Below are 27,467 nucleotides of genomic sequence, written 5' to 3' on the forward strand. Positions count from 1 at the left end.
ATAAATCGGGGTGCCTGGGTGGGTTGGTCAGCTGAGTGTCTGACTTCAACTCAGGTCATGATCTCACAGCTTGTGGGCTCCAGCCCTGCATCAGGCTCTGAGCTGTCTTCACAGAGCCTGCTTTGGATTCTGTGTCTTCCCCTCTCTCTGGCCCTCCCCTGCTCATGCTTTGTCTCTCTCTCTCAAAAATAAACAAACATTAAAAAAAATTTTTTTAAACCCAGAAACATAAATCAATGGAAAAGAATAGCAAACTCATTAATAAATCCATGCATACATGACAATTCATTTACAACAAAGGAGGCAAGAATATACAATACGAAAAGGAAAGTCTCTTCAGTAAATAATGTTGGGAAAACTGAAGAGCTACATACAAAAAAATGCAATTGGATCACTATCTTACCCCATATGCAAAAATAAACTCAAAATTGATGAAAGACTTGAATGTAAGACTTGTCTAAAATGACAGAACTCCTAGGAGAAAACAAGCAATTAGTCTCCTTCACAATGGTCCTATCAATTTTATTTTATTTAATTTATTTTTTTTTTTGGATCTAACTCCAAAGGCCACCTCTTCTTTGGAGAAATGTCTATTCATGTATTCTGCCCATTTTTTAACTCAGGTTATTTGTTGTTTGGTTGTTAAGTTTTGCAAGTTCTTTATATATTTTGCATGCTAGCTCTTTATTGGGTATGATGTCATTTTTTTCTTTTTTTTTTTTTTACAAATAGTTTATTGTCAAATTAGTTTCCACATAACACTCAGTGCTCATCCCCACAAGTGGCCTCCTCCATGCCCATCCCCCCTCCCCCCCACATCCATCAGTCCTCAGTTTTTGTCAGCATTCAAGAGTCTCTCATGGTTTGCCTCTCTCCCTTTCCCCCACCATTTCCGCCCTTCTTCTCCCCCTTGTTCCTCCGTCAAGTTCCTCCTAATCCTCCTATACGTGCAAACATATGATATTTGTCCTTCTCTGCCTGACTTATTTCGCTCAGCATAACACCCTCAAGGTCCATCCATGTTGCTACACATGGCCAGATTTCATTGTTTCTCATTGCCATGTAGTATTCCATGGTATAGATAAACCACATCTTCTTGATCCATTCATCTGTTGATGGAAACTTAGGCTCTTTTCATGTTTTAGCTATTGTGGAGAGTGCTGCTATGAACATTGGGGTACATGTGCTCCTATGCAGGGTATGATGTCATTTTCAAGTGTCTTCTGTAATGTAACATACCAAGAGTGAACTTGTCAAATATGTGAACTATGGACTTGGACATTTTGATGTTTTGATGGAGGTTGATCAATTGTAACAATCTGATGAGTAGCAGTATGAGGAATGCCATGCATGTGTGGAGATAGGGACTATATGGGAAACCTTTGCATAAAATAAGTAAAATCTTATTAGAAAAGCAGGAAAAACTCAATTATTTTTTTAATTAAAATTTTTTTAATGTTTTATTTATTTCTAGGAGAGAGAGAGACAGCGTGAGCAGGGGAGGGTCAGAGAGAGAGGGAGTCACAGATTGAAACAGGCTCCAGGCTCTGAGCTGGCAGTCAGCACAGAGCCCGACGCGGGGCTCGAACCCACGAACTGTGAGATCATGACTTAAGCGAAAGTCAGATGCTTAACCGACTAAGCCACCCAGGCGCCCCAGAAAAACTCAATTATTATATGCCATCAGTGAAATACAACTTTAAACAAAAGTAAAGTAACTCAATATTTACACTAGAATGACTGAAAAGGGACACTGTACAGGAAAGTTAACAAAGGCATGAAACTGAGATTCCTACCAAGGCCTGCTTGCAAGAATGACCCCTGGCTAGCATATGAAAACTTGGATCTGAGGAGATTCCTACCCTTCCCCAACTGATAGGTGGTACTCAGTGCACCTAGATTGTTTCTGCCTAAACAATGTCGTTTATGTTTGAAGGGGTTCAGAACATGGTGCTCTAAAATATTCCGCTTTGAGGGCACCTGGGTGGCTCAGTCGGTTAAGTGTCCAACTTCGGCTCAGGTCATGATCTCACGGTTTGTGGATTCAAGCCCCATGTCGGGCTCTGTGCTGACAGCTAGCTCAGAGCCTGGAGCCTCTTTCAGATTCTGTGTCTTCCTCTCTCTCTGATCCTCCCCTGCTCATGCTGTCTCTCTCTCTCTCTCAGAAATAAATTTAAAAAACATTAAAAATTTTTAAAAAATATTCTGCTTTGGTATATTGATTATTTTGAACTGAAGGCATTTGAGTAACAACAGATGCAAGAAGGGCTTTCTGACCTCCTCCCTTTATACCTAAAAATGGCAATAAAACTTTACATGAAAGTCTGATGAATGGATAAAGAAGATGTGGTATATATATACAATGGGATATTACTTAGCCATCAAATAGAATGAAATCTTGCCATTTGCAACAATGTGGATGGAGCCAGAGTGTATTATGCTCAGTGAAATAAGTTAGTCAGAGAAAGATCAATACCATATTATTTCGCTTATATGTGGAATTTAAGAAGCAAAACAAATAAACACAGGGGAAGGGAAAAAGAGGGGAACAAACCAAAGGAGAGACTCTTAACTATAGAGGAAAAACTGAGGGTTGACAGAGAGGAGGTGGGTGCAGGGTGGGCTAAATGGGTGATAGGCATTAGGAGGGCGCTTGTTTTGAGCACTGGGTGTTATATGTAAGTGACGAATCACTAAATTCTACTCCTGAAACCAATACTACATTATATATGTTAACTAACTAGAATTTAAATGAAAATTTGGAAAAAAAAACCTGAGAAATTGGAACAAAACAAAACAAAACAACTTCGCATGAAGAAAGTATCCTCCCTGTACCAGGAAAAAAAGAATATTTGTATGACTAGAGGTCTGAGGTTCACTCTGAAAACGACCTGCACAAAAAAAACCCTACTAAAATAACCTTTATCTTCCATTACTTTCCCCTGTATATTTTGGTCACTTTCCCACAATTGACGATCTCTAGCCCAAATCCCTTTGATTTACCAAATGTCCACATATTTATTATCTTTTTGTTAAAAAAGCATATATAACTTCTCAGTCCAAAGTGATGGTTTAGGTCTTCATTTTCCTTATGAAGACCCCCATACACATGGAAAAATGTTAAATAAAATTTGCATGCTTTTTTTCTGTTAGTCTGTCTTACATCAGTTTAATACTACGGCCTACCTAGCCAAGGAATCTAACTGCAGAAGGAAGTCTTTTCACTCCTACATGCTGAACATCTGTTTTCCTTCTGGGAGCCTGGAATTTCAGTACAATGCAAGGCCAAGGGTACCTACATGATTGTCATACAATCAAAAACTTGGGAGCTGAGTCTCTGATGAGCTTAGATGGGCAGAAACATCACATGTGTCATGGCTTTCTTGCTGCTACGGGAAGATGAGCTCTGTGTGTCCCCTCAGAGGGAAGAGTGAGTATAATGAAAACCGCACACTCTTCCAGACTCCACCTGTGTCTTTTTCCTTGTGACCAAGCTGTATATCCTTCCTACATCACTGCAATAAATCTTAGCTATGAATATAACTATATGATTAGTACTGTGAGTTCTTCTAGCAAGTCTTTAAATATGGAGGTAGTCTTGGGGAACTCCAATTCAGGCACAAGAGAACCTTATGGGGTGATGGCAATGTACCATGTTTTGATATGTATTTGTCAAGACAGACTGGATAGCACACTTAATATCTGAGCATTTCACTATATGTAAATTATAGTTTAATAAAATCAAAATGATTAAGAAGGCTAAAAAATTTAGAAATGCCAAGTTACAACAGGCAAATATTACAAACAAGGAGCAGGCACAGTAGAAATGAAGCCCAAAGGCAAAGAAAAATTTATACTGCTGAAGTCCACAATTTTATGATATACAATAATTTTATCTCTCCTCCCAGTAATACATAAATCCCACATACAAGAAATACCAAGAAATAAACACAGCCACACTAATGACAGGATAATAAAACAGTCCAAGGAAAGCCAAGTAGACAAAAAATAAGTGAGGGTATATAAGCCTTAGTAAATAAATCAGAAACTACAGGACACGTGTAAATAGTGCTAGAAGGAAATAAAGACAACATAAATGCTCATGTTAACAACAACAAAGAGAAACATTCTACATAAATTAGAAAAAAGCTACAATATTAAAGTAGAAAATAGGCTAAAGAAAATTACAAAATAAGGAAAATTATGGGGTTAAAAAACTGAAGAATGGTAGAATTTTAAAAAATCAAAATTGGGTCTATGGGGAAAAGGAAAAACAACTAGCTAACCTGTTCAAGAAAAGGAGAAAAAAAATACTATAAAAAAAGAAGAAAGAAAACACATTTAAACAGAAGAATTTTATTTATTTATTTATTTATTTATTTTTACAAATAGTTTATTGTCANAATTTTTTTTAATCCTAAGAGATTACATGTAAAACTCTACACAAATACATTTTAAAATCTAGATTGAACGGAAAATTTCCTAGAAGAATACAATATACCAAAATTTATCCTTTTGGAAATATAAAACAGACCAATTTTCATTGAAGAAACACAAATAGTATCAAAGAAATGCTCCATCAAAGCTTACGGAAATTCTGTCAAACTTTCAAATATCAGACAATTTCAATACTACTTAACTTTCAAGAGCATATAAAGTAAACGATCAAATTATTTTTAGGAAGAGAACTTATCTAACAAAGACTACCTCCTCCAAAATGATAACACTAATCCCACTTCATATCAATGGAAAACTTCTGAATAGAATACTAACAAACATAATTACATTAAAACCACTAAAAATCTAATAGGAATTCATGAATATGTTCTAACACAATAAAATGTATACACAAAGAATGATGGCCAGTATACCCACTACGATTTTACAATGTTAAGGATATTAGACAAGATGAAATCAGACAAGAGAAAACAAGAGAAAACTATCTGCAGATATAATTGCTTGACCTAAGAGAATCAATGTGAAAAAAAATTCAATCTTCTTAAATTTTCATAGTATATAAAATTTTACTTAATTTATAGTAATCATAAAATTAATATAAAAACCAATAACTTTCATAAACCTGTTCTTATAAACAAAAAGCCCATTACAAGACATAATGTCTTGTATATTCTCAAGAAAAGAATATTCCAGTTTATAATTGCAACAAAAAAGACAAAATACTTAGAAACAAATATAACAACAAATGTGCAAAGTTCATATGACGAAAACTTTAAAGCCCTCTTGTTAAACTCAGGAATAGACACAAACAATTGGAAAAATATTCCTTGTTTTTAAATAGAATGATATAAAATAAATACATCATTCTTCTCCTGAGTCAGTGTATATGTAATGTTATCCCACTGAAAATAATAACCAGTAAGTTTCTTTTTCATCCTAAAGTTAATGTGGAAAGGTAAGAAAAAACAGCTAGGAAAACACTGAAAAATAAGATTAATGAGGTGAAGTTTAGTTCTATCAGATGGTAAAACATTCTATAAAGTCTACTTAAAAATGGGTGGTACTAGTACACCAACTGAAAGCCAGAAAAATGGAACAGAATAGAAAGTACATAAATAAACCAAAACATATATAGAAGTTCAAGATATGCTATAGGTGACAATGAATTCACTGGGCAAAAGATGTATTTTTAATAAATGTTGCTAGAACAAAATAATACTCGTTTGGAAAAAGATAAAACATGGAAATGGGAAAAGTCTCCATGAATCAAAATCTACTAGCACTACAAATTTCATAATATAATATACATAAAAAATGTAAGTGTTGTGCAGTAAATAGTAACATGAGCAAAAGTTAAAAGACAAATAACAAATTGAGAAAACTAGCAACTCACATTGCAGGTAAAGGGCTTATTTCTCTAAAATATACAGTTCTTCAAATGGAAGGGGGGAAATAAGCACCACAAAAATAGGAAAAAAAAAAATTCATGTGGTATTGGTGAAGAGATAAAAACTATGATCAATGACACAGGATAGGATCCAGAAATAGATTCACATAAACATGGTCAATTATTTACCACAGATTACCAAAGGAATTCAATAGGTAAAGAAAAGACTTCAAAAACTGGTGCTGAGACAATTGGATATATGAATGGGGAAAAAAATGAGCACGGACCCTACCTCAAAAATGAACCTCAAATGTATCACAGATCTAAATTAAAAGTCTAAAAACATAAAACTTTCAAAAGAAAACAGGAGAAAAATCCTCATAACCTGGTATATGAAGATTTTTTACTAAGGACATCCAAAGTATGAGGCACACAGAAAATTTAACTGGATGTAAGTAATATAAAAACTTTTACTCTTCAAAAGACATCACTGAAAAAAACAAAAAGCACACCAGGAAAAGGAAATATTCACAATACATGTATTTGATAAAGATCTTTTATCTAGAATACATAAAGAATTCATATAAATTATAGGAACAGAAAACAGATCAGTACTCTAGGTATGGGAGGATGTGACAAAGGGGTATCAGGGAAAAGAGCCAGATACAAATGTACAGCCCACATGATTCCATTAAGATGGTACCCAGAATGGGCAAAATCCTATCAAGGGTTAGGGTGAGCAGGGGGAGTGGTTGTTGAAAACAAAGGGGCAGGAGGATATTCTCCGTTGTGATAAAATAGTCTGTGTCTTCAAAGAGGCATGCATTTTTTCAAAACTGATCAAACTGTCACTCAAAATCTGGTCAGTCCATTTTATGTAAATTATACTTCAAGTGAAAAACATTTTATTTTTTATTTTTTAATGTTTTTTTAAAATTTTATTTTTGAGAGTGAGAGAGCGTGAGCAGGGGAGGGTCAGAGAGAGAGAAAGATACAGAATCCAAAGACAGGCTCAAGGCTCTGAGCTGTTAGCACAGAGCTCAACACGGGGCTCGAGCCCACGAACGGTAAGATCATGACCTGAGCCGAAGTCAGACGCTTAACTGACTGAGCCACTCAGGTGGGCTGTGAAAATCATGTTAAAATTCATTGTAGCTCCTATCCATTGAACACAGGGTTGAAAAAAATAAAATCTTCAGTTTTAAGAATGTGACAATGGGGCGCCTGGATGGCTCAGTCAGTTAAGCGTCCAATTTCAGTTCAGGTCATGATCTCAGGGTTGGTGGGTTCCAGCCCTGCGTCGGGCTCTGTGCTGACAGCTAGCTCAGAGCCTGGAGCCTGTTTCACATGCTGTATCACTCTTTCTCTCTGACCCTCCCCTGTTCATGCTGTCTCTCTCGCTCAGAAATAAATAAAAAACATTAAAAAAAAATAAAGAAATTTTTAATAAAAAAAAGAATATGACAAGACACTTTTGCCAGCCATATAGTGGGGATAATATAATTTTCTATTGGGTCTCAAACAACATGGAGCCTAGTGCATTGTGCATTATTTATATAAAGACTGCAATTCTGAAAACCTCACTTAATATAAGTCTAACGTCAATCAAAATGGCATGGCAGGTGTTCTGTTTATATGGCAATGGGATAATATCAACTTATAATTCATACTGCCTTCTAACTCTGCAGTAGTGCTATTCTTGAATTTTTCATTAGGAGGGAGGGCTTCACATCAGGGTAAATATTACCCCTCATTGGTTGATAAAAGACACTCAAAAAGTGTCTGCTATAGGAGCACATGTACCCCAATGTTCATAGCAGCACTCTCCACAATAGCTAAAACATGGAAAGAGCCTAAGTGTCCATCAACAGATGAATGGATCAAGAAGATGTGGTTTATCTATACCATGGAATACTACATGGCAATGAGAAACAATGAAATCTGGCCATGTGTAGCAACATGGATGGACCTTGAGGGTGTTATGCTGAGCGAAATAAGTCAGGCAGAGAAGGACAAATATCATATGTTTGCACGTATAGGAGGATTAGGAGGAACTTGACGGAGGAACAAGGGGGAGAAGAAGGGCGGAAATGGTGGGGGAAAGGGAGAGAGGCAAACCATGAGAGACTCTTGAATGCTGACAAAAACTGAGGACTGATGGAAGTGGGGGGAGGGGGGGAGGGGCATGGAGGAGGACACTTGTGGGGATGAGCACTGAGTGTTATGTGGAAACTAATTTGACAATAAACTATTAAAAAAAAACAAAACAATAACAATGACAACAATAAAAAAAAAGTGTCTGCTACATTAACAATAAAGAAGTTTATGCCAACCAAAGTCTTAAAGAGAAAAAAAACAACCTATAGAAACAAAATTCCTAAAGCAAAACCATAGCAAAACAAAGATTCATACCAAAAAAAAAAAAAATCTTTCACCAGATCACTGGAAATAGTAAGATAGAATGGAAACAGACAGAATGATTATACAAATAATGGCAATCCCTTCAGTGAAATCCTATTTCATCTGTTTTAAAGAGGATAAATTTCATGAGAGGACAATATATTGTGAAAGGGAAAAAGATGAAAAACATTCTATGTGATCTGAATGCTTTTTTTTGGGAAAAAATGTTAGTTTATGTATAAAGAATGACAGAATAAACAAATGTGTTGACAGTATTTGTCTCTGAGGCAGTGGAATATAGATTTACATATTCTATAATTTGTTATGTCTATGAGATTTGAATTCTACATAATGCACTGTACTATTTTTCTAATTGCTTCCTAAGATGTTGCTGGTAAAATCTGTGAAGAAAGAACTCCCTGATGGACTAGCTGACCCAAGAACTTTTTTCTCTTGCTCTTATAGTAATATTTTGACATATTAACCGTAAGTTTGTACTTTAGTACAATCTAAGTACTGAAGTGCTCCATTCTCAATTTAATTTTTTTTTTTTTTTGTCTCAAAGAAGAGTGAGGAACACCTAAGGCAGAAGGACAAAGTCTATGTTTTTCCATTTATCCTTTCTAGGTTAACACAAATGATTTGAAATTATACACAAAGAGGAAGTACAAAACTTCTTAAAAACCTGCCATCCACCTCCTTCACTACCTCCAAAAAGAAGAGTCTCCAAAAGAAGAGCTTGGCCAGGAACCAGTTTACCCACAATATCCTGGCCCTAAATACTAAATTCAATCCCACTCCTGTCCCCCTAGACCTGGATGTAACACTGGGGTGGGAGGGAAAAGAGGTCACAGAAGAAGCATGAACCTAGTATACCTGAAAAATTTTAGGGCAGTCTATTGATGTATGGGTTCCAAAAACACAATTAACTGGAGTTACTGAAAATTAAGCTATTACATTGCTTACAGTCCTGAAATCTTAAAATGAGATTTTTAGTCACTACACTTACTTCACCCCCTTTTTTGAAAAGCACTGAGCTATTCTGAATGAAACACAGCAGCTTTCTTAATTTTGCTAAAACAGAGGTATCCTTCCTTTAAAATCTTCTGCCTACTTTGCATACAGTGGCCTGTTACTCTGAGCTGGGCCAACTGTTAGACAGGCTCTTCCTGGCTCTAGGTCCAGACCATCCTTTTCTTTGAGCATATGCTTTAGACAACTTGTAATTATACATCCTTCCTGTACAGGTAACCCTTTTTACAAGCCTCTTTCCTGCTTTACAACCCCAAACTGTCTTTCTGAACGACCTGGGAGTCATCCTTTGAAACCTAATCCTCAAGGAGGATAGCACCCCTACTCCCAGTCTCGGTGCAAGGGGAGGAGCTAGCTCCCAACACGCACCAATCAGCAAACACAGACGGCCNGGGGCAAGTCCAGGGCCCACCTTCCGCTTCCCCGGGGTAATCCCGGGGAAAAGACTCCAGGGCAGGGAGGTCCCGCACTCACCGCTCGGGCCTCGAAACCACCACTGCCACACCTGCGCCTCTGCTGCTGAGGGACGCGGGGCCCCAGGCGCAGCGCCTCCTCCCAACGCCTTCGCTAACCGTCCAGCTGCCGGCCGGCCGCGCGAGGTCAGTCGCCGCGGACCCTTCCTTGCGCATGCGCGCACGCGGCCGGACCGCAGCCTGCCGCTTCCTCCCAGCAGCCCCGGCGCGGTCCCATTTCGCCACCTAGCCCGCATGCACCTCCCTGCCCGCACTGAACCCTCCACCGGAGGTTCCCCAGACCCTGAGGGCCCTACCTTGGGGCCGTTCGCTTGCTCCCAAGCTCTTCACCTCTAGACCCCACTGGACGACCCCCCCCCCCTCCACGTCTCGCGGGCTCCCCTCTCCTTCAAGTGTCATGGTCACCCTCAGTGGGCCGGTAGCTGGTGGCAGGAAGTTGGAGATTCAGTGGCCGCCCTCCAGGGTCTGTGGGCGTCAGCAGAGAACCTGCAGAGGTGCAGGCACGGGGCTCGCCACCCACTGCTCCGCGAGTGGCCCCCGGCGTCCTCAAGTCACGCTCCCCAGCATGGGCCGCCTGCGCTTCCGCACGTGGGCGCTCAGCGCGTTGAGACCCCCCAGTGCGTCCTCTCCGCGCGCTACCCGGACTCGCCAGCCACGCAGTGGAACCCACAGCCCGACCTCTCTTCTCCGCACATTCGTCAGTGGTCGGTTCTCAGCGGACTCCACCCCAGTACCCACCTCCAGTGTAGTTTAATGGTTGGAAGGCCAGGTTCTGAATTCTGCCAGAGGCAGGGACCAGGTTCTTGCCTCTAGGCAGCAAATGCAACTGGGTTCTTGAACTGTCAGGTTAAGCTTGGTCAGGAGAGGGTGCTGGCGGGACGCTGCAGGACCAAAGGCTGCTGCTCCAGGTTCAGGTGGTTTCTATTGATTCTTGCTCTTACCTTGCCGCCAGCAGCAGGCGTGGAGGACATTTCTAGGCATTCACCCTATACCTTCCCCGACCCCCATTAACCGTGGATTCTCAGTGACTCAGGCCGGTGCCCTTGCCTAGCACCAGCCTGCCAACAACCACAGAAAAGAGCTTCCTGCTTGCTAGATCCGGCCACAGTTCCCTGTTGGCCAGCCTAGACAGCCTGTACCCTATGGGGTATTGCCTGCTTGCTCAGCAGGTGTGGAACGGCCTTGACCCAGGGCCAAGAAACTTCACCATGAAGTGAGCCCCAAGTTCACCTTCTCCAAGAGGATCTGAATCACAGCCTTGAGGAGGGGTCCTCTACCAAATTTGTTTCTTCCTTGGTATTTTCCCTTATCCACAGTGTATCCTTTAGAGTTCCCTGTATCTCCTTATAATATACTAATCCCTTGCTATAATTAATCATTCTTTTACTTTCCCTGTTCAGATTGCTGTGTGGTTTCCTGGCTCTATTGGGGACACTGACAAATGTTCCTGCTTGTTTGCTGGGTGACCCTGGGTAATTCCCTTAACACCTCTGCGTCTCCCATGTACAGTGAGGATAATAATAGCCGCATTACCTAGCCCATTGTTTTGTAGTAGAATTAACGCAGTGTATGTAAAGTGATTTGTAGAGGAACTGACATAATTTTTGCCCGTTTTTTTCTTGCTGGAAGATAAGAGGTAGATTGGAGCATAGGAACAGTGAAGAGACTACCACACTCAAGAAATTTTAAAAAGAGTCATTTATGATGCCATCTGTGAGACTTGATGCAAGTAAGAGCTTAATAAACTGAGTTCCCTCTTCCCGTTTAAAAGTTGCCAGCCTACAAATTTTGCAGTTACTGAAATCATGGTAATGTGTGGCACATATGGGAGTGGAACCCACAGAAATTATACCTAAAAACAATTAGCTTGTGGGTATAATTTTATTACTCACAAATATCCAACTGAGAATATAAAAACCTTGAACAAATCATCTCCAAACAGAGAAGCCTCACAGACCCTTTCTATCTTGCAACTGGAGAGTTATTAGGGGGGACTCCGTGTGGCCAAACAAGAATTTCAGGAAGAGCTCTCTGTATCCTTCTCCACTTCATTTCTTCTTTTCTTCTTAATTGGAGGTGGGACAAGAATAGAAAACACAGTATTTTTAAACAATGATGCTTTCTGTTCTTGGACTCTAAATGTTGTGGTACAAAGATTCTCTTGCAAATGAAGAATCTTGGTTTGAGTTTGGAAATAATAACCCAACATACCCCTACCCCTTAAAATTTGATACTGATTTTAATTAGATCCTTTCTGGTATAAAATTGTGTGTGTATAAGAGTTCCCTAGGTGGCTCAGTGAGTTAAGTCTCTGACTCTTGATTGTGGCTCAGGTCATGATTTCATGGCGGTGAGACTGAGCCCCACATCTGGCTCCGCACTAGGCATGGAGACTACTTAAGATTCTCTCTCTCCCTCTCTCTTTGCCCTCAAAAAAAAAAAAAAAAAGTGTGTGTGTGTGTGTGTGTGTGTGTGTCTTCGTGTATGTATCCATGGGAAGGATGATTTGACACAGGCTTAATGTTCCTCTTAGCCACAACTCAAGTACTGAAACAATCCTTTTTTTTTTTCAAGCTATCCCATTTTGACAGCACCATCATTTCTGGATGTTTCTATTTAAACTTTCAGAATTCTCAGGAAGATGTCCTTTTCCTACCCTGATTAATGCTGCTCTTTTTTATTTCTAGGAAAACAAACATTTCACCAAATGTCTTTATTTATTTATTTTTTTAAATGTTTTATTTATTTCTAGGGGAGAGAGAGAGAGAGACAGTGTGAGCAGGGAAGGGTCAGAGAGAGAGGGAGTGACAGACTCTGAAACAGGCTCCAGGCTCTGAGCTGGCAGTCAGCACAGAGCCCGACGCGGGGCTCGAACCCACGAACTGCGAGATCATGACCTAAGCGAAAGTCGGACGCTTAACCGACTAAGCCACCCAGGCGCCCCTCACCAAATGTCTTTAGATTTGCACATGCTGGATACACAAGCCACCCATGTAAATTTACAGAAGAGTGACATGTGTATATTCTTCTTTGGGGGATTCTTCATTATGTAAATATATTTATGCCAAGATATACATACTCATAATAATGCCCCTCTATGTGTCCAGGTATAGACAGAGTAGTGTAAGGAAGACATAAGGGTCACTGGCTGGGAGTAAATCTCATGGTACCTTTTCTTTATAATCACCTTCTGTGTTCTCTGAGTTAGCAAAGATCAGGAAGACTTGTTCCAGTGTTATCTGGCTGATGGAGTAGTCTTCTAAATTGAATTGTTCTTTAGCTTCCTCCAAAATTCCAAATACCTTTAGAAACAACAGCAATAAAAAAGTGCAGTTATCATTGCAGGCCTCCCCTCCAGCCTCCAACCCAGATGCACATCTCCTGCACTTCCTCCAACTCCTGCCAACTTCATGTTAGAGGACAAAAGAGATAGATGAGAAAATAATTGAAGAGACAGTTGAGAATCTGCAAGGAAGCACTTCTCTGTCCCTACTATATTGTTAGACATGATGACGAATGAGACTTAAGGAAGAGAAATCAATTAAACTCTAGGGGCCTTTGAAAAATAACAAACTTTAGGAAACTTTTCTGCCCCTCATACAATGTCAGGCTCCTGTTACACATGCTTGGATATCAGTTACTTCCCCCATCATGAGTACTTTCCTAACATGTAACATTAGAAGAACATGGTTTCTACATTCACCTTTCCCCAGCTGTTGTCCCTGCGGGGAATGTAGTAGTTTAGGATCCCTTGATTCTCATTCTTTAATACACTACCTAAGAAATGAAAGAAAGATAGATGAATAATCTTAACAGATACCATTTTTAATTTCCAAAATACTGTAGATCAATCTTCATTATACACAATAGAGGGGTAAATAGACATTGCTTTTTTTTAATAGTTTCTTGTCAAGTTGGTTTCCATATAACACCCAGTGCTCATCCCCACAAGTGCACTCCTCCATGACCATCACCCCCTTCCCCTCCCCCCTCCCCTGTCTGCCCTCAGTTTATTCTCAGCATTCATGAGTCTCTCATGGTTTGCTTCCCTCCCTCTCCCCCACTATTTTTTAGACATTGTTAATACAAAAAAAGGGGGGGGGCATGGTCAAATAACTCTCTTTGGTACACATGACATGGTTAACTCCTTTCAGATTTATTCTTGATGAAATAGCCTTATTATGTGGAGTTCATAGCAATTATTGGGGGCAGGCTTTCAGGTACAATAGACTTGTCAGCTCAAATGCCTCATGTTAAAAACCTGAGCCTCCTCAGGGCTCCTGGGTGGCTCAGTTGGTTAAGTGTCCAACTTTGGCTCAATTCATGATCTCCTGGTTCATGAGTTGAAGCCCTACATTGGGCTGTGTGCTAACAGCTCAGAACCTGGATGGAGCCTGCTTCAGATTCTGTGTCTCCCTCTCTCTCTGCCCCCACTTGCACTCTCTCTCTCTCTTTCTCTCTCAAAAAAATATTAAAAATTTTTTAAAGAAACAACCCTGAGCCTCCTCAAATTCTAACATTACAACAAGACTTTATTTTTCAACATAGTGCTGAGAATATGATGAGCTGGCTGAATTTTCACTCTGGTTGTGTGGATATGTATGCATGTAGTGTGCTTGGTGTGGAGGAGAGCAGGACAAGGCCTCCTTGCTATTCTCATAATTACACACCCTATGAAAGACAAAATTATACCTATAGATTACCAGAGTCAGCCTGTGTGTTCTGTGGGTCCTTATCCCACTGGGGGAATGAGAGGGAAGAGGGGATATCCATTTCTAATGGGAACAAACATGTTTACGCTCATCAGTGCACATTTTTAGGTTGATGCAAATTGGATTAGCTGGGTTTAAAATGTTTTAAAGTTAAAAATACATGTTTATAATGGTGAGATTTTTTTTAGCAAATTTTAATGCATGTATTGTCTCCATGATCATGTAAAGCTCTTTTTGTGTGTGTATGAAATATTTGAAACATGGAGTTTAATGAGTTACTTGAAGCAAACACCAGTGAAATCATCTCATTTAGGCCAAGTAATAGTAAAGCAGACACTCCCATGTGTCACTTCTCAGCCTCTATCCCCCATAAAAAAATCACCAATACTTTCAAGTTTATTGTGGATAATTCCCCCCCAAATATGTTTTTACCTGTGCATATACCTCTAAAAATTGAGGTAGCGTTTTCCTACCTTTGAAGCTTATGTGAATGGAATCATCTGGTATATATATTTTTCTTTCCGCTTTTTTCACTAAATGTTGTAAGATTCATTCATGTGGTCACATAAAGCTATAATTCATTTTCCTCTGTAAATAGTAATCTGATATATGAATATTCCACAATTTGTTTTCCATTAGGCTACAGGTTATCTGACTATTGTGAATATTGCCAACTTATATATTATTTTATTTATCTCCTTGTTACAGGTGGATGCAAATATCTAAAGTGTAGCTGTAGGTAGAATTGTTGGGCCATAGCTTTTTAAAACACTGATTCAGTTTCACCTGTGAGATATAGCAAGTTGGAAAGACTGTCACTCACACTCTTACTACAAGAAAGCTGGACAAACTGCAAATAATGTTTTTTCTTGAAACCTTCAGTTTTCTGATAGGGCAAACTCAGGGCAACCTGTATCTTGAGAGAGACAGGCATCTATAGAGAGGATTAAAACCAGAACATTTGCTGTGCGAGGCAGACACTGCCAGATGATAGAAGCTCAATTTAAAAAATGTAATAAGTAGCTAAAGATCAAGTGTGGAATGGCAAGAGAATTATGAAGCCCACTCTTTTATTTTTAACATCTTTGATTTTGGTTTTTTAGTAGTGCTTCTTACACGTATTAGAGAACTGAATTTTGCTTGTGAGCCCAGATGAAATTTTTTTTTTCATTTCATGCAGGGGTTAAGTCTATTTATATATGCTGAAAGGAGCAGCATGTTTAATTCTAGTTTTCCTATATAATTTTTAAAATTGTATATGCATATATACAGATAAATATACAAATGTAATATACAAAATATGTCTGTGTGTGTATGTACTTCACCTGTGGTTGGTTTTTATTCTTACTGTTATATTGGTGATATATATTTGTTCTTATGGTTAGCTTCATACTAATATCTTTTCCAAATATTTATAAATAGTCCCTTCTTTTTAAGACAGTGATATAAACATTTAGTGCTCACCAATAGTTCCTATGCAGAAACTGCTCCAATCATTTCTTAGTTGATGTGAAATTTTTGTTTGTATAGTCTTCAGGGAGAACCACTGGGGACAATATCCCCTGGATACCTATTTGTTTATAACTCTTTTTGAATTTTATTCTTGAAGATCATTTTGGCTTCATGTGAAACTATGGGTTGCATTTTTCTTAGCGTAGAATCCAAAGATCAATCTAAATTTCTTTCCCTTATAAACTTTCCTTCTTTCCCTTATTTGTTTTAAATCTGGACTCTAAAGGTCAATCCCCTTTATTATTAAAATACAGTAGTTATATTGGAATACTCCTTGGTGTATTAGCAAGATATGGAGTTAATTTTTCAGGTTGTCCTTTCAGTAAGCAGGTTTGTCTCATCTTAGGAAATTTTCTTGAATGGTAGTTTTTAGTATTTGTTCTATTTTATGGCTTTCCTTTTCTTCCTTGTGGACTAAGTTCATATTGTGTTGGGTGGTTCTTGTCTTGCATCTCTCTTACTTTGGCATGCTTACCTATGTTTCTGTTTGATGGTTTTCTGTTTTGCTCCTTTCCAATCTCCTTTCCCTTGTGATTTCTATGTGGTTTATTTGCTCTTGATAGTTAAGTATTTCTGAAATATTTAAAATACCCTCTCCAATGAGGTCAGCTGTCTTTGCATATGCCCCTGTTGTCTAGCCATCTAACCCCTTTGCTCTTCCGATTGTAATTTAGGATTTTCTTACATACCATCTATCCCCTTCTTAATTCTTTAAGCTCGTGTTGAAATATTAGGTACTAGTTTCATCTGCTCTGTAGCCTTACAGCTCTGCTGTTCTTTCAATGTCTGTAGGTATTTTCTTTTATCCTCTCTTATGATATTTTTCTGTGGGATTCAGTTTGAACCTTTCCAGTCATTTATCTTTAAATGAGGTTAGTTTTCTTATAGCTTTAGTAGGAATTTCCTATGTAGAAGGTGGGGTAGGACAGAATATTTTCTTAGCTTTAGAGTCCTGTTTTGTAGGGTTTCTTCTGAGAATCTTCTGGGATTTGTCAAGTAGACCTTCCTCTGGTACTTTCTGATATCTGCCTCTTGTGGGTCTCTCTCCACTCCAAGCTTAAATTTGAGATCCTTTCCTCCAGAAAGGATATTTGTTCCTACTTGGAATCAGAAGATGCTACTTCAATAAGGGAGCTTGGGGCAAGCTGAGGGCAAAATGCAGGCTAGTACCCCACCCCCACCCCCACCCCCACGTGGAATATGTGTGATATTCCTTGGACACTCCTGGCTACCTAAGAACAAAGGAAAGGGGTTTAAGTGCTTGCCATGGTGATATGGAAAACTAAGGCAAATAAAAAATTAAGTTCCTTTACTGCCTATAGCTCAATGACAAGTCCTTGAAACAGGCAGAGTGACCTCCTTCTAGGAGCTTAGCTGCCTCAATGATGACACTTTGCTAGGGGCAAAAGAAACCCTTAGCTTAACATTATCCCAATCTTAAGGATCCTTTAAGTCTACTTCCTTTATCTCAACTGCCTCAAGATATATGCTGGCATTCATACTCCAAGCTTATGGCCTGTGGTATACATCTAAAGGATCTCATGACGGAGGTTTTGTTAAATGGTAATAAATGGTTTTTCCCTAGCAACAGCTAGCCCCTCAAGGTCCTGGAAACCTTGCTTCCAAAACTCTTTAGAGACTTACTCTATCCCTGAGCCCCTCCCAACCTGAGAGTGTATAATGGGTTACCTTCATGACCCCAGTGCATCTCTTCCTGCCCATGGGTCCTGTCTCCATGCTTTAATGAAATCACCTTTTTGCATCAAAGATGTCTTAAGAATTCTTTCTTAGCCATTGGATCCAGACCCCATGAGCCCCCCATCACCCCAAAACTTCATCACAAGTGACCAACCCATTTGTGGCAGCCTTTGAATGAGCTTCCCCACCCTGATGAGGGTACACAGCTTCATCAGTGATGCCAGTGCCACAATGGCATTTGCTTCCACAATTTGCATTTTCTAACTGCTCATGGTTTCTTTTGTTTGTTTTATCCTTTTTTTCATATTTTCTGGTTGCTAAAATTTTTTCTCAATTTTGTATGTAAGACAATTACTGTATTTAAGATGAATTTTTTTTAAAAAAATTGCCAATTTCCAGTATATTTTACCAGAAGTACTTTTCAGAATATATAAGCTAACATACTACAGAAATCATCTTTGCATTAAAAAAAACACATGGTCATTTAAATTTCTTTGGGATGATGTAGAATCATTTACCCTAGATATCTGATTATTGCGGTAAACCCTCTTTTAGATGACTTTTCCTGCAATATTTATTTCTTCTTTTTAAAAATCAAAATTTAGGTGTAAGTGCCATGTCAGTTCCTTTTTGATTCTGTCATATTTGAATAGGTATTTGCTTCAGCATGATGGAAGGAAGAACAGGGCAACAACCACCTTATAATAGAGAAAACGCCTGCATTCCCGTTAAAGCTCTTGTGTCCACATCCTTGAAGATAGGTCTTGGGTCAGTGTTTAGTGTACTTCCTTCAAGAAGAGCTAGGACAGCACATAGTAGTGAGGTATTCTGGTCACAGCTTCTTTTGTGGTACTTTAAGACACCACATAAAATAGAAGATTGATAGAATAAGTACTCAAAAATATGTGCTGAATGAATGCATTAAGTGAGTATTGAACTTCTTAATGGACATATCCATCTGCATGTGTCATACGCACATCATAATCACTATGACCAACACTGGAGTAATTATTTTCCCATACATCTGTTCTTCATATCTCCACTTCAAATAATTTCTTATCTATTTTCTTTCTTTTTTTTTTTTTTTTTAAGTTTACTTATCTTATTTGGGGTAAAGAGAGAGGAAGAGAGAGAGAATCCCAGTCAGGCTCTGCACTATCAGCATGGATCCTGACATGGGCCTCGAACCCAGGAACTATGAGATCATGACTTGAGGCAGAATCAAGAGTTGGATGCTTAATTGACTGCGCCACCCAGGCACCCTTCTCATCTATTTTCTGATCTTCATTCCTACTGTGTAATCAATCGTGCTCTTTTCCACTGCCTGGAAGATAAACTTACAACTTCTCAGCCTGACACACAATGGAAACTTCTCTGATATTTTACTCAGCCTAACAGAGTAGAGTAAGATGAATAACCAAAATTATTAAAATCTTTTCCATGCTTTTGCTTTATGTTTAAGAAAGAGAGGTAAGGGGCCCCTGGGTGGCTTAGTCAGTTAAGCGTCCGACTTTTGCTTAGGTCATAATCTCGCGGTTCGTGGGTTCGAGCCCTGCGTCGGGCTCTGTGCTGACTGCCAGCTCGGAGCCTGGAGCCTGTTTCAGATTCTGTGTCTCCCTCTCTCTCTGACCCTCCCCTGCTCACGCTGTCTGTCTCTCTCTCTCTCTCCTAGAAATAAATAAAAATATTAAAAAAAAAAAAGAAAGAGAGGTAAAGGACAGAAGGAAATAGTTGCTGTCTCCGGTATTAAACCATGTAGCTAAAACGTAGCTAAACCATTTTAGCAGCAGAAGCAGAATTAGTTTTGAAAGAAGAGAAATGCTTAGTGGTTCTTGTTTATATTTCTGTATCACAAGCTGAGACATCAAAAGATTGGGATAGATGCTTAGTTAGAAGAAAAAAAGCCTTAAAACTTTGCAAAGTTAATATGTGAAAATAATTGAGAATTGTACTTGAAAATATGACTTTAGTGATATAACTTATATTGACAGCACAAATCCAAAACTGTCTTATTAAAATGATACAAGAGCTAAGGGAGAACCTTCTTATATGTATATGAAAACATATGCTTCGCCATACTAAAGTTACAGAAAGAAGGATCTGAAAAGGAATTCCGTATGGAAGATCAATAAATATCAATAACCCACAGGAAACAGTTATTGGAGACATAAAACATATGGATGATGAAACAATAAAACTATAATTTAACACATCTTTATAAAAGTTAGCCTAACCTAGTTTACCTGGGAATGTCATTGTGATGAAAAATTTTAAATCATTCAGTTTATCCTCCTGCGTATCAATCTTGACCTTGATCTTCAGGATGTAAATGTTGCCAAACTTGTTTTTGAGGTGCTGAGGGCTACCCAGGAACATGAACTTTCCCTGCACCATGATGGCCAGCCTGGTACAGAAGGCGTCGCATTCCTCCATTCTAGCAAAACATGATACCATAAAAAGTTCTGGTTTTGGAGGACATTCTATAGTTCAAACAGAGCCAGGATTTGTGACTCTATTTTCAATGTGAAATGGAATTTGGTAATCATAAAGGTTATAGTTGGGAAGTGAAAATTTTTCAAACAATTAGTAGTAGAGTACAAATCCTCAAACACAGCCTCTCTCAAACTTCCTGCTCTTTCCCCACTCTAAATTATTTAACTCAATGAGTATTTTTGGCCACTCCATTCATTAGGATTAAGGAGGAACTCAGATACCCTCAAATGTATTGTTAATATTCCTAGCGCCAAATAATTCTCACTTATAGCCCGTACAATACTTGCCAACCCTCATTCAAGCTTCCAAATGAGCCACACCTATGGGAAGTTATGATGATGGCTTTGCCACTTTCACGTGTCCACGTCACAGCATTCCAGAGCAGGCGTCGGGCTCCAGGGTCCATGCCAGTTGATGGCTCATCTAGCAAAATGACTGAGGTATTTCCCATTAGGGCAATAGCAGTACTCAGCCTACGTTTGGTTCCTCCACTTAATGGTCATAGAAGGAGAGAAAATTTAGAGGAAAGGGAAGTTATACAAATTAGATATTTATAGGAAAGAACATATCAACAAACGTTTAACATGAAATTCCACAGTGTTGATTAGTTTCACTTCAGTAAGTTAGCAGGCCCAGTACAGGTGTATATATCAACTAATTTTCATTTGAAATGTAGATGAGTGACTTCTATGTAACTGATTTTAGCTACATTATCAGTGGCACAACTTTGAGATTATATTGATAGTATATTGAGGTAATATCCCTTTTGAGATTTAGAGGCTATAGTTTAAATAGAACTAGGATTTTTAGTTTCACCTCTGCAAAAGAAAGACGTGGAGCTACACTGATCTATATTATTAGTATTATCTGAAACTAGCAATCATGAGAGAGTTTTACAATTAGATAATAGTGTGACAGAGGGATTTAGGTAGAGCTGTGTACATTTATTTCAAACATCAGAAACATACGGAGGCATCTCAACATTAACAGTCCAAGAAAAAGATCATCATAATGAAATAGCTCACCTGTAGGTACTGATAAGCTTGTCAGCATGGAGTTCCAGTTGCATTGAATTCAACCATCTATTCACATACAGCTGAATCTGGTGCTCAGAGATTCCCCATAATCTAGCATACATGATCATTATTTCCCGACCAGTCATATATTCCAGCAATGCTTCAGTCTGAGGACAATAGCCAACCTTTGACTTCACCTGGTTATGAGAATTGCCTTAATAAGGAACCAAGTCCTCTATCCCACTGAGTGCCCCTGGATGAGATAGAAGACTACAGTCCTCCATGTCTCTAACAGTCCTACCAATATTTTTTCTTTTCTAAAGGCTACATGATGATGGTCATTGGATCTATTGTAATAACTTGGAATAAAAGATTCCTTAGTTCAGATTTAATGATCTTAGGAATGAAAAAGTTAGAAATAAAGTCCCAGAGCCCAATGAATTTGGAGTGTTAGAATACGAGATACTCCCCTCATTAATAAGAAACTCTAGTGGACATGGCCACCATAAAAGTTTTTGCATTGCACAACCTGCACATTCATGTGTATACCTTGTTTCACAGTAAGACTAAACCAGAAGCAAAGCCTTTCCCCACTCTCACAAATAGGAGAATGCCAATGACTGTTGCTTTGCCAATAACCAACCCTTGTATGGATTTGCATTCAGATGCACATAGACTAGGTATTCAGAGGAAAAGATAATAACATTATTTTATTAAAGTTAATCAAAAATTTATTAAAATTTAAAGTAGTTATTCTAAAAATTAAAATTCACACCTTTTCTTCTGAGAGTTTATTAATTAATTTACAGTAATCTCAGACTATTAGCAGCCATAGTCTCTTGGTAGAAATCAAAACAAACCCTTTCTTCTGTTCTGTGTATAAAATTATTGTTCCATATTATCTTTGAAAGTAAATGAGCTACGGGGCGCCTGGGTGGCTTAGTCGGTTAAGCGTCCAACTTTCGCTTAGGTCATGATCTCGCGGTTCGTGGGTTTCGGGCCCCGCGTCGGGCTCTGTGCTGACTGCCAGCTCAGAGCCTGGAGCCTGTTTCAGTCTGTGACTCCCTCTCTCTCTGACCCTCCCCTGCTCACGCTGTCTCTCTATCTCTCTCTCCTAGAAATAAATAAAACATTAAAAAAAAAAAGAAAGTAAATGAGCTGCATACAACCATAATTCAGTGAACAAAGAAAAAGATACCATGAATGTCATCAGTAGAAATAATACTTACAGCAACATATTTGTAATGACTTCAGAAATTGGTATTATCAGATCAGATGAGAAAATGATTGTGCTTATTATGTTTAAATAAATTTTAAAAACTTAAGAATATATTCATGAAAAAAGTGAAGCTGGAGATAATACAATTCCAGATATCAAGTTATACTACAAAGTTGTACTAATCAAAACAGTATGGTACTGACACAAAAATAGACACATAGATCAATGGAACAGGATAGAAAGTCCAGAAACAAACTCACAATTATATGGCTAATTAATCTTCAACAAAAGAGGCAAGAATATAAAAACAGTCTTGTTTCTTCAACAATTGATGATGGGTGAACTGGACAGCTACATGAAAAATAATGAAACTGGACTATCTTCTTTCACCATACACACAAAACAACTCAAAATGGATTAAAGACCGAAATGTGAGACATGAAACCATAAAAGTCCTAGAAGGGAACATAGGCAGTAATTTCTCTGATATTGGCCACTGAAACATTTTTCTAGATATGTCACCCAAGGCAAGGGAAATAAAAGCAAAAATAGACTATTGGGGCCACCTCAAAATAAAAAGCTTCTGAATAGCAAAGGAAGCAATCAACAAAACTAAGAGACAACCTACTGAATGGGAGAAGATATTTCCAAATAACATAATCAAGGAAGGGTTTGTATCCAAAATATATAAAGAATGTATACAACTCAACACCCCTAGAAATAATCCAATTAAAAAATGGGAAGGAGACATGAACAGACATTTCTACAACGAATACATTCAGCTCTCCAAAAGCCACATGAAAAGATGCTCAGTATCACTTATCATCAGGGAAATGCAAATCAAAAAAGTATAATGGGATACCACCTCACACCTATCAGAATGGCTAAAATCAACAACACAAGAAACAAAAGGTGTTGGCAAGGGTGTGGAGAAAGGGAAACCCTCTTGCACTGTTTGTGGTTTGTGGGAATGCAAACTGGTGCAGCCACTGTAGAAAACAGTATGGAGGTTCCTCAAAAAATTAAAAATAGAACTACTATATGATCCAGTAAATCCAGTACTGAGTGTTTACTCCAAAGATACAAAAACACTAATTCAATGGATCAATGCACCCCAATGTTTATTGCAGCATTATTTACAATGGTCAAACTATGGAAGCATTCCAACAGTCCATTGACTGATGATGAATGGATAAAGAAGTGGTATATACATATATACAAATGAAATATTACTCAGCCATAAAAAGAATGAAATCTTGGCATTTGCAACAACATGGATGGAGCTAGAGGATATAATGCTAACTGAAATAATTTGTCAGTCAGAGAAAGACAAATACCATATGATTTCATTCCATATGGAGAATTTAAGAAACAAACAAATCAACAAAGGAAAAAAAGAGAGGGAGGGAGAGAGACAAACCAAGAAATTCCTTTTTTTTAAAATGTTTATTTGTTTTTGAGAGAGAGAGAGAGAGAGCACAAGCAGGGGAGGGGCAGAGAAAGAGGGGGACAGAGCACCTGAAGCGAAGGGGCTCTGCGCTAACAGCAGTGAGACCCACTGAGCTCGAACCTATGAACTGTGAGATCATGACCTGAGCCAAAATTGGCCACTCAACTGACTGAGCCATTCAGGCACCCTGAAACAGACTCTTAACTATAGAGAACAACCTGATGCTTATCAGAGGAGAGGGGGTGGGGGATGGGTGAAATAGATGATGGGAATTAAAGAGTACACTTATCATGATGAGCACTGAGTAACATTATGGAACTGTTGAATCACTATGTTGTACATCTGAAACTAATATAACACTGTATGCTAACTACAATGGAATTAAAATTTTTAAAATTAATAAAATTTAACAAAATCTTTATGAAAAAGAAAAGTATAAAGTTACCTTTGTACTTTTGGTATTCAACCATATTTTGGAAATGAACCACATATACCATCTAAAAACTAAAAATAAGTAAGTAAATAAATTAAGCATGTTACAAACTTTATGAATGGGTTTGACAGCAATTTAATCACAACGGAAGAAATTATCATGGAGATTAAGTAATAAGAAAGTACCTAGAATGTAGCACAAAAAATTAAAAACTGGGGAAGCATGAAAGTGAGAGATAAGGACAGACTGGAAATATGTGGATAACTGAAGTTGCAGAAGGAGGGAAAGAAAGGAACAGGAGAAATATTTGAAGAAATCGTAAGTGAAAATTATCCAAAGCCAATTAATGATACCACTTGATAAATTGAAGAATGTAAAAAATTTTCAAAGATTCAGAATAAAAATTTAAAAGATTCAGATCCAAATATTTCATATTGAGGCATATGCAAAACAAAGAAAAAATTTAAAAAGCAGGTACAGAGGGGAAAAAAAGATCATCTGTAAAGGAATGTCAGACTAAGCTAATTATCTTTCTTTTTTTTAAATTTTTTTTATGTTTTATTTATTGCTGAGAGAGAGAGAGAGAGACAGTGTGAGCAAGGGAGGGTCAGAGAGAGGGAGACACAGAATCTGAAATAGGCTCCAGATTCTGAGCTGTCAGCACAGAGCCCGACGCAGGGCTCGAACCCACGAACCGTGAGATCATGACCTGAACTCGGACGCTTAACCGACTGAGCCACCCAGGCGCCCCAGACTAAGCTAATTTTCAAAAGTAGTGGTGGAAATTAGATGACAGTAAAACAACACAATCGGTTTGCTAGAGAAAAATAATAGCAAACCTCAAATTCTATATATACAGTGAAAATACCTTTTGCCAATGAGGGTAAATAAGAGGCATTCACAGGTAAAAATAAAATATGAATAAGAAAGTTTGCTCCTGGGGCGCCTGGGTGGCTCAGTCAGTTAAGCATCCAACTTCAGCTCAGGTCATGATCTCACAGTTCGTGGGTTAGAGCCCCGCATCGGGCTCTGTGCTGACAGCTAGCTCAGAGCCTGGAGCCTGCTTCGGATTCTGTGTCTCCCTCTCTGACNAAAAAAAAAAAAAAAAAAAAGAAAGGAAAGAAAGTTTGCTCCTGAGTTTCAGATTGAGAATCTGCAAATCTGCAATTGCTAATTCTACTCCACACTGAGGAGAGGTCCTAGCCATTGCAGTGAGGCAAGGGAAAAAAGCATAAGATTGGAAAGGAAAATAAACTCTTGTTATCTGCAGCAGTCATGAATGTTTAAGTCAAAATTCCAATATAATTTATAGATAAATATTAGAAGTAAGGGAAAGTAGTAATTTTGTTGATAAGTTTAATGTTTAAAAATCAATTGCACTCAATAGATATTCAGCAAATAATAAAATATAAAATCATCTAAATTAACATTAAAATATAAAATATACAGAAATAAATTTCATACAGTATCACTTTTTCTTTTTTCTTTTTTTTTTTTAATTTTTATTTATTTCTAGGAGAAAGAGAGAGACAGCGTGAGCAGGGGAGGGTCAGAGAGAGAGGGAGTCACAGACTCTGAAACAGGCTCCAGGCTCCGAGCTGGCAGCCAGCACAGAGCCCGACGCGGGGCTCGAACCCACGAAACGCGAGATCATGACCTAAGCGAAAGTCGGACGCTTAACCGACTAAGCCACCCAGGCGCCCCAACAGTATCACTTTTTCTTGATCTTATTTCTAAATAGCAAGCTGAATTCTCTTATTAGTGTAATATCCTTATTCAACTATAAAACCATTATTCTGAGACATTTAATAAGACCCAAACACATAGAGAGATATATTATGTTCACTGTAAGTATGTCAATCTTCTGGAATCTCACTTAAAATCCCAGCATTTTTATGCAAAGATGAGCTAATTCCTCAATTCATCTATAAATTTAAAAGTCAATAAATAACCAAGAAGAACAAAGTTTTCACTTATTGGTATTATGACTTTTTATAAGACTACCTAAATTAGGAAAATATGGTATTGGTGTAAGTATAAACAAAGAGACCTATGGAGAAGAACACAGTCCAGAAACAGTCCCATATTTACGTAACAAGTGAGAACATTTCATCACATAGAAAGGATTCTCCATAAGATCATCAATAGAAACTTTTGAGACTAGAAAGTAGTCGGATGTTATATTTAAAGTGAGAAAAAACATCAACCAAGAATTCTATACCAAGGATTTTGTCCTTCGAAAATAGGAGAAAATAAGAAATTCACTGATAAATAAAAAATAAGGGAGTTCATTACCAACAGATCTACCCTACAACAAGTGCTAAAAACAAACATTAAAGGACACTAAACAGTAAATTAAAGCCATATGAAAAGATAAAGATCTCTGGTAAAGCTAAGTACACAGGCACATATAAAAATCAGAATTATTATAATTTTGATTTAAGACTCAACTATTTATTTTATACAGTATTTAAAAGGCAAACACATAAAATAATTTTTAATGGTACACAAAGTATAAAGATGTAATTTGTGACAACAATGACAAGGTGTGGACATGGGAACAGTGATGTACAGAGTTTTGTGTGTTACTGAAATTAAGTTGGCATCAAACCAAAATAGACTGTTACAACTTTAGGGTGTTAAATGAAATCCCAATGTAATCACAAAGAAAATATCTGTACATATACACAAAAGGAAATAAGTGTATCAAAACATGTAACTACAAAAAAAAATCAACTAAACAAAATGTAAAGCAGTAACGGACGAAATTAGGGGCAAAAAACATCAATAAGAGACATAGTAAGCAACAAATGGCAAAAGTAAGTCTTTCTCTATCAGTATTTTCTCTAAAAGTACATGGATTTAATTCTCCAATCAAAAGGCATAGATGGGCAAAATGAATTTAAAAAAACAAACATGATCCAAACATATGCTATTTAGTCAGACTCACTTAGGTTTAAGGACACAAATAAGCTGAGAGTAAAAGGATAGGAAAAAAATTTCATGAAAATAGTGCCCAAAAGAGCTGAGTGGCTATACTATTATTAGAGAAAATAGACAAACTCAATAACTGTTACAAGAACAAATACAGTATTATATATTGATAAAAGGGTGAATTTACCACAAATATAACCATTATATGTGTTATATATATGTATGTATATATATAGACACACACACACCA

At 37.9% G+C, this 27,467-nt stretch overlaps 2 protein-coding genes across 2 annotated transcripts in view; both read right to left on the reverse strand.

Moving 5' to 3' along the window:
• The window catches only part of LOC144228657 (uncharacterized), a 30,182-nt gene extending 20,276 nt beyond the window's left edge, over positions 1 to 9,906 (reverse strand). The window contains exon 1 of the mRNA XM_077760564.1: positions 9,752 to 9,906. Within this exon, the coding sequence (XP_077616690.1) occupies positions 9,752 to 9,906 (155 nt within the window). The remainder of the gene's footprint in view (positions 1 to 9,751) is intronic.
• Positions 9,907 to 11,734: 1,828 nt separating this feature from the next.
• Positions 11,735 to 27,467, reverse strand: part of LOC144228658 (phospholipid-transporting ATPase ABCA3-like) — a 130,023-nt gene continuing 114,290 nt past the window's right edge. Inside the window, 6 exon segments of the mRNA XM_077760565.1 lie at positions 11,735 to 11,815; positions 12,921 to 13,052; positions 13,454 to 13,527; positions 19,916 to 20,106; positions 20,486 to 20,656; positions 21,191 to 21,378. Of these exon segments, the coding sequence (XP_077616691.1) occupies positions 11,735 to 11,815; positions 12,921 to 13,052; positions 13,454 to 13,527; positions 19,916 to 20,106; positions 20,486 to 20,656; positions 21,191 to 21,378 (837 nt within the window).

This window comes from Crocuta crocuta, unplaced genomic scaffold (genome assembly GCF_008692635.1).
Source record: "Crocuta crocuta isolate KB4526 unplaced genomic scaffold, BGI_CrCroc_1.0 scaffold73, whole genome shotgun sequence".
Lineage (NCBI taxonomy): Eukaryota > Metazoa > Chordata > Mammalia > Carnivora > Hyaenidae > Crocuta > Crocuta crocuta.